At 43.2% G+C, this 16,470-nt stretch overlaps 1 protein-coding gene across 1 annotated transcript in view; it reads right to left on the reverse strand.

The window, feature by feature from the left end:
- Nucleotides 1-16,470, reverse strand: part of LOC140481922 (ATP-dependent 6-phosphofructokinase, liver type-like) — a 61,606-nt gene that overhangs the window by 31,769 nt on the left and 13,367 nt on the right. Inside the window, 6 exon segments of the mRNA XM_072578603.1 lie at nucleotides 1,552-1,660; nucleotides 2,719-2,763; nucleotides 6,107-6,272; nucleotides 8,281-8,470; nucleotides 10,917-10,994; nucleotides 16,098-16,171. Coding sequence (XP_072434704.1) covers nucleotides 1,552-1,660; nucleotides 2,719-2,763; nucleotides 6,107-6,272; nucleotides 8,281-8,470; nucleotides 10,917-10,994; nucleotides 16,098-16,171 — 662 coding nt within the window.

Consider the following 16,470-nt stretch of genomic DNA (forward strand, 5'->3'; position numbering starts at 1 on the left):
TATCACTATGTATTTCCCAAGTTCCCTGGCTTCCATGTCTTTCTCCACAGTAAACTCTGACATGAAATATTCATCTCCTGTGGTTTCACATATAGTTGGTTATTTTGATCTTTAAGGGGCTCTATTCTCTCCCTAGTTACTCTTTTGCCCTTAATGCACTTACAGAATCTCTTTGGATTCTCTTTATTTGCCAAAGCTATCACGTCTCCTTTTTGCCCACTTTATTTCCTTCTTCAGCATACTCCTACTGACCTATACTAGCCTCTCGGGATTCACTCGATCCCAGCTGTCCATACCCATTATATGTTTTCTTCTTTTTCTTGACCAGAGCTTCAATACCTCTAGTTATCCAGCATTCCCTACACCAGCAGCCTTGCCCTTCACACCAACAGGAACATTCTGTCTCCGAACACTCGTTATCTCATTTTAAAGGCCATCCACTTCCCAACCTTCCCTTTCCCTGCAAATAGCCTCTCCCAATCGACATTTGAAAGTCCCTATCTAATACCATCAAAATTAGCCCAAGTCCACAGTAGAACTTTAACCGTTTCCTGATGAAGGGCTTATGCCCGAAACGTTGGTTCTCCTGCTCCTCAGATGCTGCCTGACCTGCTGTGCTTTTCCACTTTCTCCTGTAGAACTTTAACTGATTGATCAGTTGTAGCTTTTTCCACAACTACTCTGAAACAAATAGAATTACGATCTCTTGTCCCACAGTGCCCCTCCACTCCCATTTCCATAACTTGCCCCTGCCTTTTTCCCTAACAGAACATTAAGTATTACTCCTTCTCTTGCAGATACATCCACATATTGAAGAAGGTCTTCTTGTGCACACTTAAATTTTCCCCCCATTTAACACTATGACAGTCCCAGCCTATGTTTGGGAAAGTTAAAACCCCTACCATTACAACTCTATTAATCCTACAGATATCTGGGATCTCCTTACATGTTTGATTCTCAATTTCCCGCTGACTATGGCGGGGGGTGGGGGGGTGGGGGGGGGGGGGGTGGGGGTGGTGGTGTGTGCTGTGAAGTGGGGGGGTGGGCGGTGTTAATCCCTTTCTTATTCTCAGTTCCATCCATATAATTTCCCTGGACGATCTCCCAGGAATATCCTCCCTCTTCATGAAGTAGAGGCATGAGGAAGTAATCTAGAAAACAAAATAAAGTATAAATCCCAGTACGACTGCCTGAGAGTCTGGATTAGAATATCTGGAATGACGTTGTTAAACACCAACTGGTTTCCTTTAGGGAAGGAAAACTGTAGGCCTTATCCAGTTCAAACCACATCTACTTTCAGTCCCTCAAAGTGGCCGGTTTTCAATCTCTATCTGAACTGACCGAATGAGAACAAAGTTAAATAACAAACCAGCATGACCAGTGATAATAATAACAGAAACCAATATACACAGTGCCTAGAATTATTTTGTGTAGCCTGTTTGGGATCTTTTTTAGCCCTCTTGCTTGGTTATTGAAAAGTTAGGGATTGCAGAAATTGCCAGTCATGTTCAGAGACTCCACAAGGTCAAACAATGGTTCCATATTCCTCACCTCTCCTAATCTCTTGCACATGAAGTCCTCCCAGCCATCCTCTGGAGGTGCCTCTGGAATGAACAGCCAGTCTGCACCAGACGCCAGTGCAGACACCAGTGCCAAGTACCTGCATAAACAAGACAACAGGTTGGTTGCATGGCCAACCAGCCACTGGAAACCACGGCTTATGACAGAACATTAAGTGGTTACGTTGTCTTTCGGCAACGTTACAGCTGATTCAACTCAATGGTCTATGCCATTTTTTAAACGCACCATACAGGTCTCCCTGTAAATACATTAATGTTACTCACCTCAACTACTCTACACAGTAATAAACTCCACCGTGTAACCACGCCTTGTGTAAACTAGTTTTATCTGGAGTTTCTTAATGAATTTATCAAGTGACCGTAATATATTTACGGCTCCAATTCCAACCTCTTACTTGTGAAAATATCATTTTTTTTTTAAAAAGGTGCTCTTATCAATCACTTCATAATTTTAAAGACTTCTATCAGGTTGTCCCTTGCTTTGCTGCTGTTTTAGCCCCACACTGTTCAGTCTTTCCTGATAATTGCAACCTTATGGCTCATGTGTTAACTATGTAAATCTGCTCCCGAAACATTTATAATCATTTTTTAAAATATGAAACACGGTACTTTTAAGAGTGCACTAACCCAGAGTCTGTTCAATTTCAGCATCATTGTCTCTTTGGAAATGAATGCCGATTCTTGCAATGCAAAAAAAACACCAGTTGAAAACAGATAACACAGATTCGACATGTTCTGTGCAAGTGCTCTTTCCTCTTCCTTTCTTAGTTTGAAGGATCATTAGAATTGGTATCAGCTTTATTGGCACATTAGTGTGCCGTCATTCTGAAGCTCAAGAACTGCTGCAGTGGCATAGCGCCAATACAAATTCCTAACATATGACACCACACGTATGCAAAAATGTGGGGGTTGGTTTAGTGAGTTTACTCCCTTGCAAGTCATGGAATCATAAAATCCCTACACTGTGTAAACAGGCCATTCGGCTTATCAAGTCTACACTTACCCTTAGAAGAGCATCCCACCCAGACCCCTACCTTCAGCCTGAAACCCAGAATTTCTTTTCAAAGATGCACCATTAATAATAAAAAAACCATTGAACAGTTAAAGAGTTTGAATGTTAAAAGAATCTGCCACTTACCCACAGTGCCTGCCCATGACTTCAAGCACAAATGTTCTCTGGTGACTGCAGAGTGAAAAACAAGCAGATGAAAGGTTATTTTGTTTGAAGTAGCTCAAAACTCAAGTTGAGTTGAATTGGTACATGGATGTGACAAGCAGGCCTTCCCTAAAAAAAAGGAGCACCATGAAACTCTTGCCAGTTCCCCAGCAAGCGGACAAGACCTGTCACCTCCATTTTTCCTAAATTCATTCCCGGGACATGGTTGTCACTAGCCAACCAGCATTTTCTTCCCCCACCCCAAGCTGCCCTTTAACTGAGTGGCTTACTAGGTCATTTCAGAGAGCAGTTGAGAGTCAACCATTGTGGGTCTGGAGTCCAAATGTAGGCCAGACCAGATAAGGACTACTGATTTCCTTCCCTGAAGGACGTTAGTGAGCCAGCTGGGTTTTTCTGACAACTGGCGATTTGTAATTCCAGATTTCTTTTCTTTATTAATTGAATTCAAATTTCATCATCTGCCACAGCAGGATTGAAATCTGGGCTCCCAGAACATTAGCCAAGTTTCTCGATTCAGAGTCTAGCGAGAATACCACTAGGCCATTGCCAGCCCTAGGTACTGTCCTCTGGCTCACTCCAAATTCTCTGTAGTGTCTCTTGATTGAGTAACCATTCGTGAAAAAGGAGGAGGGAAAAAAAATCACTCGATAGTTCAGCTTGAAGTGGAAAGACAAACATTTTTCTCCCCTCACAACAGAAACATCACCAGTTTAGATAACTGGTTAAATGTGAACCTTCTGGAACTTTCGTTGAGATGTTCACTCAAGTATTTTTTTAAGATTTGTAATGTTATAGGTGAAGAATTATTCAGGGCAACACATTGTGCTACAGGCTGCAAAACTACACAGGCCAACAAAAACAAAATCAATCCAAAAAAAGATTTCAAATTGGCACTGGATTGCAGCTCCTTATACCATTATTGATAATCGAGATTGCAAGCAGAGATAAATTATTTTGCTGTGTGTGGTTAACAAACCATACCTCTCCTTGAGTCAGAAGATTATGGGATCCAAGATCCACTCCAGCACTTTATACACAAGCCCTTCACTGACACTTCAGTGTACTAGGGGACTGTTTGAGATACTGCCTCACCCAAACGTTGGTATAAATGGTACTAAGACAGGAAAGAGGACTGGGGAGTGGCCCTGGTCAATATTTCTCCCTCAAACAACATCAATGCATCAGTTTAAACTAGTCATTTACCACATTAACCTATGTGGGACCTTGCTTATTGCAAATATTTGAAGGTTTGTGTTTACACTATAACCATGACTACCCTTCAAAAAGGTTCTTCATTAGCTGCAAAGCACTTCCTGATATGCTGACGATGTGAGAAGTACAAAATGCAAGGCTTTCTTCACTGAATTAGCCACTATATTTAAAAAGAAGAATGGAATACTAATGTCAGAAAAAGAGGAAGTAACAAATAATCACCATAGGTGAATAGCAGTACCCCAACGTACAGTGAGATCAGCCAATGTTGCTATGGACTAACTACATATACACAGTTCAAACAAAAAAATTTTACAACTTGGGTGTAAAAGCTGGACAAATATCAAGGGCTATAATGTCCTTTAAACCCATACTGACTGCTGAAACTGTATCTCTGGGTCACGGTAGACAGCAGTTCATCAGAATTCATTTCAAAACAGGATATTCTTTCCAACATCAGCCTGAATAGTGTGTTTTCCGAAAAAATCAGAACTTAATTTGTATCTCTGATAATGGCTGGTGATTTGCTGGCATAGCTTAACTCATTCTGTGAAATACAAATGTTACAAAGTGAGAGATAAAGCAGGCGTATTGGAGTACTGCAGACAGGCTGTTTGATCAGGTTTATCTGAAATGTCATAACACAGGGTTTAGTGTTAAGTGCCCAATAAAATGGATTAATTTTTGACGAAGTGAGCGTTTCCATAGCGCAAACATGACGCACTACCCTGAAAGTGCTTGGCCCGTAATCAGGTTCAAGATTTCACATGCAGAATATAAAACAAACTTGAAATGGCGAGTGGTTGGGAAGAGACATCAAACCTTGATGAGTGTGCCCCTGCAAGGATCATGTTTGCACATGAACTGTTAGCACAGTTCTCAGGACTTGTAACAACTTGCTTTTACACATAAAGAGATATTAGGCCAAATGACGGAAAACTTGGTCAAACAGGCAGGCTTTAAGGAAGGTCCTGAAGGGCAGGGAGAAGGGAGACAGAGAATGAGACACAAACACACACGGACAGAAAAGAAACACTGAGTCTTAGCAAGGGTTAAGACAGCTGAAAGCAGACATCAATAGTGCAGTGATGAAAACCAGGGATACTCAAAAACAGTGCAGAGATCTCAGAGGATTGTAGGAATGAAGGATGTTCTAGAAATATCGTTTGAATCCCTCACCCCTCCCTATGACAGGGATTGTAATTTGGAGGCACTGCGTGAGGACAGAGAATTTGCCCTTTGGGAGGTGCTTGCAGGAAAGATTGCACCGTGGGCAATCCATCTGAAGGGAAAGAGCCTGTTGCAAAAATACCAGAAGCATAGTGTAGTCAGTAGATTTCACTTCAAAACAGAATTGTTGAGAAGTCTGTGGGCCAGGTACTGGTCTTTACTCCAGCTCAGTTTATGCGATACATCACTCAACTTCCCCTTTGATGCATTTCCTTATTGGAGCCTGCTGTCTGAGGCAAATATAGCATGGGATGTTGTGCTTTATAGAGCGGATTTGAAGACACCATTCACCCTGTTCTCTGGCAGGCATTTTGATGTCATTGCCAGTTCAATGCCACCTGACTCATTAAAATTGGGCCCAGATCCAATGAATGCAAAGACTGCTGAACTCTCTTGAGGTAGTACAAGAATTTCCTGAAAAGGGTTCACCTGGTTATACGAGCAGATGGCTGTCCTTAAAAAGAGTCAGGATTTTACCAATCACTTGAAATAAAAATGGCACCTTGTTAGGAACATTTAAACTGTAACCCAACGACTTCATTCCCAAGAGCATTGTACTAAGTTATACTCATCAGATCTACTGTAGTTTGACTCTTGTTCTGTGTGGAGATGGAGGGAGTGGTAGTTGTGAGTACAGACTGCACACCAAAGGCTTTGCACTAAGGAATGTGTACACTGCATTCTCAGTGTTTGGCCTGGGTGGACTCTTCAGCGCAGCCTTACCAAATGAGATGCAAAATCTTGTTTCGATGGAAGTTTACGATCGTACACTATTATGTGAAGAGAAGCTGAGAGTTTTAGTTTCATTCATTTGCTAGTTATGTTTGCTTCAAGCAATCTGCTGCACCAGTACTATCCAAAGGTCTCTTCCCGTTGACTAATCAAGATTATGCACGGTTCGACATACCTCTGTGCGGTAGTGGTTATGGCATCAATCACTTCCATAATCCGGTGTAGGGCAGAGTCTGTACCAATAGTCATGTCTGTCCCACAGAAGTCATTGTCAATTGATCCCACCATCCCAACAATGTTCAGGTGAGAATACTGCTGGGAAACCTCTTCCGTGATTTTCCCTGAATGACAAACCAAAAAAAAAATGTTTGTCTGAAGGCATCTGGTCACGTGCCCATTTGCAGTTTCTGATTATTCAGGAGGCAAGGATCACTCACAGTGCAACCCTCCAGTTGCTGATTATTCAACAGTACGATTATTCAATATTTTTACACAATGGAGGGGATAAACCTCTGCAGTTCTTAGCTAGGGTCAACACAACACATTGCTGGGAATGTCACTTCCCTCCTGCAAGCTCTTCTGAAACGCACGGTAGTAAAGTCAATGCAGGTTTGGGCTCCGCTGAGTGCTTGAATTGTCTGTCAAAACTCATTTAATCGCTTGATGGGGATACCCATGGGATGACTATAGCCAGCAAGAAATCAATGCCTTCAGAGAGAAGGCAGGGAATTGATGGAAAAGCAAAGCAACTGTTGAATAAATAGGAGCTTGATGTAACTACACTGCAAGTGGTCTTTACCCCACTGAATAGTGGCATAAGCACTGGCAGATAAGAACAGGACTTCAAAAGCACAATTCCCTCTCGACCAAAACATTTTGTTTAACGTCATGAAAAGAACTGCCCTTCAGGACTTCAGCCCTTCCATTCCTTTCAGCATGCTTACCATCATGCAACAGTTCTCAGACAGCTGACCTGTGACCTTGTCCTGTCAAAGCAAATGTTGGTTGCTCTGGGTTACTGGGACTTTCCTCACTGCTGCTAGGAGCAGACAGCATTCAATATCTTTCAGCTCACACTGACATAATACAGAATATGCAGTGAGGGAGCCAAGGGGATGTGAAAAAAAGAGTGTTGATATTCAATTTGAGAGTCTAAACAGGGAAAGCCAATAAGATATCGACAGAAACAACCACTGGGTCTGAACCCACTCCTGCCCTCATCGAGTGAGTGATACGCTCTGTGACTAACTCAGGTTGAAGCAAAAGTCTTTGAATTGTTAGAAAATAAATTGAAAATACTTGCATGAGAAAGAAGGATATCAAAAGAGGTATGAGGAGCAAACAGCAGTTAGCACTGCTTTCTCACAGCGCCAGAGACCAGGGTTCAATTCCTGCCTCAGGCACCTATCTGTGTGGAGTTTGCACATTCTCCCAGTGTCTGTGTGGGTTTCCTCCGGGTGCTCTGGTTTCCTCCCACAGCCCAAAGACATGCAGGTTGGGTGAATTGGCCATGCTAAATTGCTTGTAGTGTTATGTGAAGGGGTAAATGTAAGGGAATGGGTCTGGGTGGGTTGCTCATCAGAGGGTCGGTGTGGAGTTGTTGGGCCGAAGGACCTGTTTCCACACTAAGTAATCTAATCTAAAACAAAAAGTGGGAATTATATTAAATTGTGCATACGGAAGACACCTCCAGTACCAAGCTGATAAGGAAAATGTTCCGCCTCCATGCAGAATAAATGGATGATAATTAGGAGCAGGGATTCTAACTTCAAAGGCCCTGAGATTGGCGTATCTCAACTGTTGCCTCGACTAGGATTGGCAAACTCAACGCAGACCCTGTGATGTTGAGCACTATGAAGTTCAATCCGATAATTTCTCCCAACTCGGAGAGCCAAGAGGATTACATGGACACAACTTATCGGGGGTACTTTCATAGTTACGTTTTCATATTCCTTTACTCAAGAGTGGCGATCTTAAACCCGACTGAGGATTGTGGTACGTTGCACTGGTTGAGGGTGAACAGCATTTTAGTGGAAGTTTGATGGTACGCAAAGAGAAAGAAGTAGATTAGGATGATGTGGTGTAAGAGGAGGCTTATGCGAAGTGTAGATACCAGACTGAATGGCTTGGAAAATAATCGATTTCTTCATCGGTTGTAAGTTCCCCTGCTATCTTGTACAGCAACACTGGATGTGACGTCATAAACTAGACACTGGGGAAAATAATGTGAATTCCTAAAACATGCCAAGAATAGGTGATGAAATATTAATGACATGCCCACCTTTATCGCATGTGCGTCATTCCAGTATATACTATGCGGGTCTTTCCCACCGTCTTAAAGGCACCTACCCTCTTCAACAAGACTAGCAAGCAGCTCGCTCCACTCTGTCCGGAAGATGTTGGCCCCGGTGAGACTGCCATCTCCTCCGATCACACACAGGTTGTTGATGCCATGCTGCACCAGGTTGTAGGCTGCTGCCTGACGACCTTCCCGGGTGCGGAAACTCTTGCAGCGGGCACTGCCAATAATGGTTCCACCCTGCCCGTCAGATGGGGGAGAAAAAAAAATGTTTGGATGAAAGCAGTGCATTACGCCTGACTGTAATAGAGTCTCAAACCTGGCCTATCATTTACAGAAGGTGCAAACAGAAGCCGTTCAGACTCATGCAACAAAATAAAAACTGCACCATGCGGCTATTGGTATGGCTAATAACAACAAGAAATAAAAAACAGAGAAACAGGTGCCTGACTCCAACACTGCATGACTCCAACACTGTTCCATTACTTACCTAAGCTTCAAAATTCACCCTACCTTTTCAACAACATTCACATTGGCACCATGCCTCAACGCTCTTAAACTATGGTACGTCTTGAATTCGGCTTCTGAGTTAACAGGCTGGCAATTTTTGTCGAAAAGTAGCAGATTTTTTTCTGCCGTTTTTCAGAACGCTGTGTCTCAAAAAGCGTGCTCCGTGGCTGGTTCAAACTGGACAATTCATGCTGCGCTGGCCAGCTGGCCCCCTTTAAAATGGATGCCGACATCAACTTTGAAGCTTCTCAGAAGCGGCAGCGCAGGCCAGCATTCTCAGAGCGACAGAGGGGACCATCCACACTCCAATTCACGGGCACACAGTCAATCTGGCCCTTGAGATGCCACAAATAGAGCGTTCAAATATTCAGCCAAACTCTTTCAACCACTCTACAACAAAAGCAAACTGTTCACAGCTGGATACTGAATTACAGCAAATGCCAATGACTCATCTGTGAGATAGAGCTCACCAGTGCTGATGGAAACGAATGAATTATTTTAGCTTCTCACTTGTGCTGCTTTGGTTAAATGACGCTGTTCTATAGTGAGTAGGGTTACTAAGTTAGGAATTATAAAGCCATTTTCACTCAGTCAATTGAAGCATGCAAATGAAATACAAAATGTCCCCAGCTCCCAGTTCTATCAAAAAAAAGTGAGGCTGGATTGCAGCTACCTTAGACATGTCGTACAAGCAGCACAAGTTACACCCCAACCAACCCTGCAGTGGCGGAAAGCAACCAATGCTAGGAAATAGAACCATCTTACCCCACACAGATGAGAATCCCCCGCTTACAAGGGAGAATGACTCAATTTCATAATGAAGGCAACCTGAGGCAGAGATAGGTCATAAGATGTACCAAGAGAGGAAGAGATACAGAAGAGGGAAAAAAAAACACTCACAAATAAGAGCACTCAAAAGGGAGACTGAAGAACTCAAAGAGCAGGCTATTTAGCTCATAAGGAGGATCAGATTCATTTCACAACCAGTTGAATTCTTCAACTCCATTCACCATTTAGACATCAATACTACTCAAACAGACCATATTAATCATGAATTTTACACATCCACTTGTGGTCGTGCCACCCAGTGTCCACGGAGCTCTGTGTGGAAGATAATGACCGATTATGTAAATGGAAGGATTAGATTACTAGAGAAAGGTGGTCAAATGGTTTAAAATCAGCGTAACACCAAAAGCTACCAGGATACAGGCCGCCATGGCCTGCAGAAACTTTGGGTACTGTTTCTTCTCCCATTTGCCTTCCTCTGGGCACGCTGCCATTTCAAGTGCCAAATTGAGTTGGGTAGCTCAGTTGACTAGTCAGCTAGTTTGTGATGTAGAATGACATCAACAGTATGGGTTCAATTTCTGTACTGGCTGAAAAGGGGTGGCACGATGGCACAGTGGTTAGCACTGTGGCCTCACAGCACCAGGGTCCCTGGTTCGATTCCAGTCGCTGGCGACTGTCTGTGTGGAGTTTGCACATTCTCCCAGCGTATGCGTGGGTTTCCTCCGGGTGCTCCGGTTTCCTCCCACAATCCAAAAATGTGCAGGTCAGGTGGATTGGCCATGTTAAATTGCCCCTAGTGTGCATTAGGTGCATTAGTCAGAGGGCAATGGGTTACTCTTTGGAGGGTCGGTGTGGACTGGTTGGGCTGGAGGACCTGTTTCCATCTAAAATAAATGCTGACTGCAGTCATTAGAACTCTCAATCCTGCTCTGAGCTGGCTGGTTGGTGAAAGAAAGGGTTACTACATGAAGGCATTTAATTTGCCAGGGAGATTGCAGGCAGATTGGGAGAACAGAACCCAGCAGGAGGTCAGTGCATATATCTCCTAACGCCTGGTGTGAACATGACAGTGGTACACCTGAAGTCTCAGTTTTCACCACTGACATTGAACAAGGGTCTTCAGTAGGAGCACTAATTAAGATTACTTGATATGTCTTTTGGGGCAAAATGCCCTTTGATTGTGAATCTGCATTCCAAGTACTGCAGAGTACTTTAAGTGTTGCTACCTATTCCAAAAACACTTCCCTTTGCAGAGCTCAAAGTGAAACGAATAAACATCACAACTTAAAAGGAAATCCATCGCTGACAGCAACTATACAAAACTCCTTTTTCTAAATCAGGCTCAAATTACATAAACCCTGAACTGGAATAGTTACAAAGGGCTTACCAGTTGGATGATATTTGAAACACTGTCCCAGTCTGCCAACTTCAAGTACTCTGCACCACCAACTAGTCCCTCGTAACCCTACAAAAAAAAACAGGAAAGATGGGTCAGTTACAGCATTAAGCATTCCGATTCTGGTTCGGCCTCAACTGTAGGACTGCATCTAATTCTGGGCACCACTCTTTGGGAAGAATGTGAAGGCTTTGGAGAAGATGGAGAAAAGATTTATAAGAATGGTTCCAGTGATGAGCAACTTCAGTGACATGGATAAATTGTAGTAGCTGGGGTTTCTTCCCTTGAAAGGAGGAAGTTGAGAGCAGGTGTGACTGAACTGTGCAAAGTTACGAGGGGTCTGGACAGAATAGAGGGAGAGAAACTGTTCTCAATGGCATAAGGATGGAGAATGAGAGGGGTCAGATTTACAGTGATCGGCAATGAACCAAAAGGTAACGTGAGGAAATGCCTGTTACGCAGCGAGTTGTTAGGATCCGGAAGGAATAGGCTGAAAGTCTCGAAGATGTGCAGGTCAGACGAACTGGCCATGCTAAATTGCCCATAGTGTTAGGTGCTTTAGTCAGAGGGAAATGGGTCTGGGTGAGTCACTCTTCAGAAGGTCGGTCTGGACTGGTTGGGCCGAAGGGCCTGTTTTCACACTGTAGGGAAGCTAATCTAATCTAATCATCATGATTTAACTCCAAAAGGGAACTGGATGAATAGAGGAAAAAAAAATACCAGGGTGATGGGGGAAAAGTGGTGCAGCAGGAGTAGGTGAGCTGGTTTTGAGGAGAAACAGTACAAACACTGCAGGCTGCAAGGCTGCTTTCTGCACTTTAACCATTTCTAGGATTAATTTTGCGCCTCCATTGGTGCATGCGATTTTAACCATTTAGGCCCCAAATTCTGGAATTCTGTCCGTATGGCATTAAAAAAATGCCTTAAAATCTACCTTTCTAAATTACCCAGAATCACCTTAAGTGACTCAATGACAATCTTATGCCAGCAATCACAGTGGTAATGGGCAATTGGAGCGGGTCAATACATTGGCAGCAGAATCTCTTGAGGAGCAGCAATTTGTGCAGGTTAGGTGTTGGGCGGCTGACTAGGGGAACACTGAAACAGTCACATCTGGAAGTTAAAATGCCACGGGTGAGGATTTCAGCAATGAGCAAACTGCAGGATGGAATAGTATTAAGCAATGCTATGTAGGCACACGGCTGGGACACTCAATGAATGATTTTGACCTTTGTAACAATAAATTCCACAAGCTCCTCACGCTTACTGTCAGAGGTGAGGATAGAGGATGAAGGGGGTTGTGGTTTGACAGGATGCTTTGTAGCTGAAAGGAGGGGTTTCTCTTTGCATTCCTCATGAAACTTTGAGTCGTGAGTGGTTTTACTAATGGAGAGCACTGACTGATATGCATTACGTGGTCCAGTTGAATGGTGAAGCCAGTTGTATGACAAAAGACATCTAAATTTCTGTCACTCATGGTCAAGGGAGCAGACAGGGGATACCAGAATTGAAAGTGAGAGAAAGTTATAGTTTTTTTTGTGGGGTCAGAAGCATTAAGAGTGTGGGTGTGATTCAGTACATCAATAGCTGCCAAAGTGTCAAGATGAATTGAAGGCTAAGGCCAAGATAGTTGGGGATTTGAGAGTGTTGAAAAGTGTGGCACTGGAAAAGCACAGGTCAGGCAGCATCCGAGGAGCAGGAGAATCGACATTTGTGCAGAAGCCCTTCATCAGGAATGAGTGTGTGTGCACGTGTGTGTTGGGGGGGGGGGGGGGGGTAGGGGAAGTGGTGATGAGAGATAAATAGGAGGGTGGGGTGAGGTAGCTGGGAAGGCGATAGGTAGGTGCAGGTGGGAGGTGATGGTGATAGGTCAGAGAGGAGGGTGGAGTGGATAGGTAGGAAGAAAGATGAACAGGTAGGACTGTTCAAGAGGGTGGCGCTGAGTTGGAGGGTTGGATCTGGAATGAGACGGGGAGGAGGAGAGATGAGGAAACTGGTAAAGTTGACGTTGATGCCGTGTGGTTGCCAGGTCTCAAGGCAGAAGTTGAGGTGTTCTTCCTTCTGTCGCTGGGTGGCTTGGATTTCACAGTGGAGCAGGCCCAGGACTTGCATATCCTTGGCGGAGAGGGAGTTGAAGTGGTCGGCCACAGGGCGGTGGGGTTGTTTGTCCCAGGGATGTTCCCTGAAATGTTCTGAGAGTTGGTGTCCTGTCTTCCCAATGTAGGGGAGACCGCATCAAGAGCAACAAACAGAGTAGATGAGGTGTTTGGATGTGCAGAAAAATCCCTGCCGGATGAGGGCGGATCCTTTGAGAGTGTAGCAGGTAATCACTTGAGGATGAATACAGAACTAACTATTTCCCCTAAATAAGAGTTTAACTCAGTTGATATTTAGGGCGTTACTTCCGAAGTAATAAAAACAAAGTCCAAATAAGGAGCAAGGGATGATATCAAATTTAGAAGGACTTTGAATTCTTGAATAAACCAGACTAATTGAGTTAGATAACGAGCCAAATCTTATTGGAACAGAACTGTTGGGGTGCAGCATAGACTAGAGGAATATCTAGAAACTTAGTGAATCATGGGTTCAACAGAGTCGCTCCTGCACAGTGTTGTCTAGTGGTTTAAGGATAAGAAAGAAACAGGAAGAATGATGAAGAAAGAAAGAAAGAAAGAAAGAAAGATGAAGAAAGAAAGAAAGATGAAGAAAGAAAGAAAGATGAAGAAAGAAAGAAAGAAAGAAAGAAAGAAAGAAAGATGAAGAAAGAAAGAAAGATGAAGAAAGAAAGAAAGATGAAGAAAGAAAGAAAGATGAAGAAAGAAAGAAAGAAAGAAAGAAAGAAAGAAAGAAAGAAAGAAAGAAAGAAAGAAAGAAAGAAAGAAAGAAAGAAAGAAAGAAAGAAAGAAAGAAAGAAAGAAAGAAAGAAAGAAAGAAAGAAAGAAAGATGAAGAAAGAAGAAGAAAGAAAGAAAGAAAGATAAAAAAGGCAAGACTGAATTACAACTAAACCCTGACCTTTTAAAACATTTCAAACAAATTAAATTAGCTTGGCTAGGATTAACAACTTAAGTATATTTAACAACATAATAAGTTCCACTGAAATTATTAGGATTTTTTAAAAAGAAATTCCTTGGTTCTAAGATGCAGGGGTCCCTGACAGGGTGGCGTAGTGCAGCCACAATGCTATTAGGGGCTCCATGACTTTGCCACAGCAAGTGTTCTGTGATTTCAAGGAGAATCTGCATATGCTGGCGTTACAAAGTGTAAGCTACCCTTACCCTTCCAAATGGGAAAGGTTGCAGGTTTGGAAGGTCCCAAAGGAGTTGTAGCAAGTTGCTGCAGTGCCTCTTGTAGATAATATACACTACTACCACTGTGTAGTTGGATGCAGGGTTGGATACTTAAAATGATGGATCGGTTGCCACTCAAGCGGGTTCCTTTGCTTGGGATGGTGCCGAGCTTCCTGAGGGTTGTTGGAGCTGCACCCATCCAGGCAAGTGGGGAGCATTCCATCACATTCCTTACTAGTGCTCAGTGAGCAGTGGACAGGCACTGGGGAGAAGACAGTCAGTTACTTGCCACAGGATGCTCAGTGTTTGACCTGCTCTTGCAGCCACAGTATTCACACATCTGATCTAGTTAAGTTTCTGATCAATAATAACTCTCACAAGGTCAGTGGTAAGCAATTCAGTGGTGCTTATACGATTGAGTGCCAAAATGAAATGGCTGGCACAATGACGTTAGTTACCAGGCAAAATCCACTCCTGTGCAAAACAACAGTGACGTTAATCAACCAAAACAATTCTGGAATTTCAGAACTCTCTGGGGAATCTCTTAATCACTTTAGCCTGCTGGTCAATTTGGACATTATTAACAATGTACACTGTTAGATTCACCTGTAAGATTCCAGCAAGACCTGACCCAGGATAATTTGAGAAAGGATTATGGAATCAAAAGTAGGAGAAATGCTGATTAAACATGTACACACACAGGGAGAGAGGTGGGAACTAGAATGGGAAGCCTTTTAGAAGGGTGACATATAGCATGACCAGGGGGATTGTGTACAAATCCAAGGAATTTATGTGTTGTTGAATAAAGGTCAAACACACATGGAGAGGTCACTGACAACACCACGAGGAAGGGTGAAAGTGATCCAAAAGAGACCACAGTCAATACAACAGATTTGTTCCAGACATCAGGAACTTCTAAGAAACTTCTAAGCCCTTCATAAGGAATGTGTGTGTGTTTTGGGGGTGGGGGGGAGGGGGGGTGGAGGTGGGGAGGTGGGGGTAGGGTGGGGTAGGGAGTTGGGAAGGCGATAAGTAGATGTAGATGGGGGTGATGGTGATAGGTCAATAGAGGAAAGCGACTATGTGTGTGGAGTTTGCACATTCTCCCTGTGTCTTTACGTGGGTTTCCTCCGGTTTCCTCCCACAGTCCAAAGATGTGCAGGTCAGGTGAACTGGCCGTGCTAAATTGCCTGTAGTGCAAGGTGCATTAGTCAGAGGGAAATGGGTCTGGGTTGGGTTACCTTTCGGAGGGTCAGTGTGGACTGATTGGGCCAAATGGCCTGTTTCCACACTGTAGGGAATCTAATCTAAAGTGACCAAACTGAAATTTTCCAGTCTACGAAGGTATTATGAATATTGTTCAGTTCAAATTCAAAGGTGAGAAAATACAGAGTAAGAGGAAACTAGTCAATTAGAACCAAGCGGTCCTGTAGCACCCTTCGTGCCCTCAACACCTCAAAACTCTTCACTGATAATGCACTATTACCCACTAGATAAATGCTGGATTCTATTCCTGATCACTTTCTCAGAAGAGCAAAACATCAAGTTTGGCTATTATGACCTGCTTTCCTGATTCATAATAAAGGTCATTTAAATAGGAAACTGGAGGGTGACTGGAGGAGGAGGAGGATAGCAAAAAAACCTAAATCAGGATCAGAACATCTGTTACAACTAAACTGTATGCTGTGTATTTGAGCTTTGGTCCAAACGATTCTTGAAGTGCTTCTGCTCTCAGTTTTGCATTTCCCTATAATCACTCTTTGTGGACAAAGGACATCGTCAAACTCAAAAGGAGATAAAGAGGGCAAGGCTCATCGCGAATAGATAATCAGACAGCAATTCAATCTTCAATATTAGACAAACAGGACAAAAAGGGTACTTACCTCATACACAAAGTAAACATCAGCTCCCACATAGATCCCCATCCGTACTACTGCACGCACTGCAGCATTCATACCTGTAGATTACAATTGCAATTGGTTAGAGTAAAGTGCGTTATGAGAAGTTAAAGTTGTGAGGGATATCAACAACAGTAAGGTAGCTAGAGAACGCTGTTTTAGGGCAATTGCTAAAAGGTGTTGGGGGTGGGAAGAACTTTTGTGCTGCAAACTACTATATCTGGGAAGTACTGTCTGAAAGATAGTTGAAACAGATTCAATAATAACTTTCAAAAATATATTAGATAACAAAAATTGACAAGGAAGATTTGTTTGGTTCTGAAGGAGGAATAGAGGAATCTTTCAAAAAGAGCCACCA

The sequence above is a fragment of the Chiloscyllium punctatum genome, chromosome 10 (assembly GCF_047496795.1).
Source record: "Chiloscyllium punctatum isolate Juve2018m chromosome 10, sChiPun1.3, whole genome shotgun sequence".
NCBI lineage: Eukaryota > Metazoa > Chordata > Chondrichthyes > Orectolobiformes > Hemiscylliidae > Chiloscyllium > Chiloscyllium punctatum.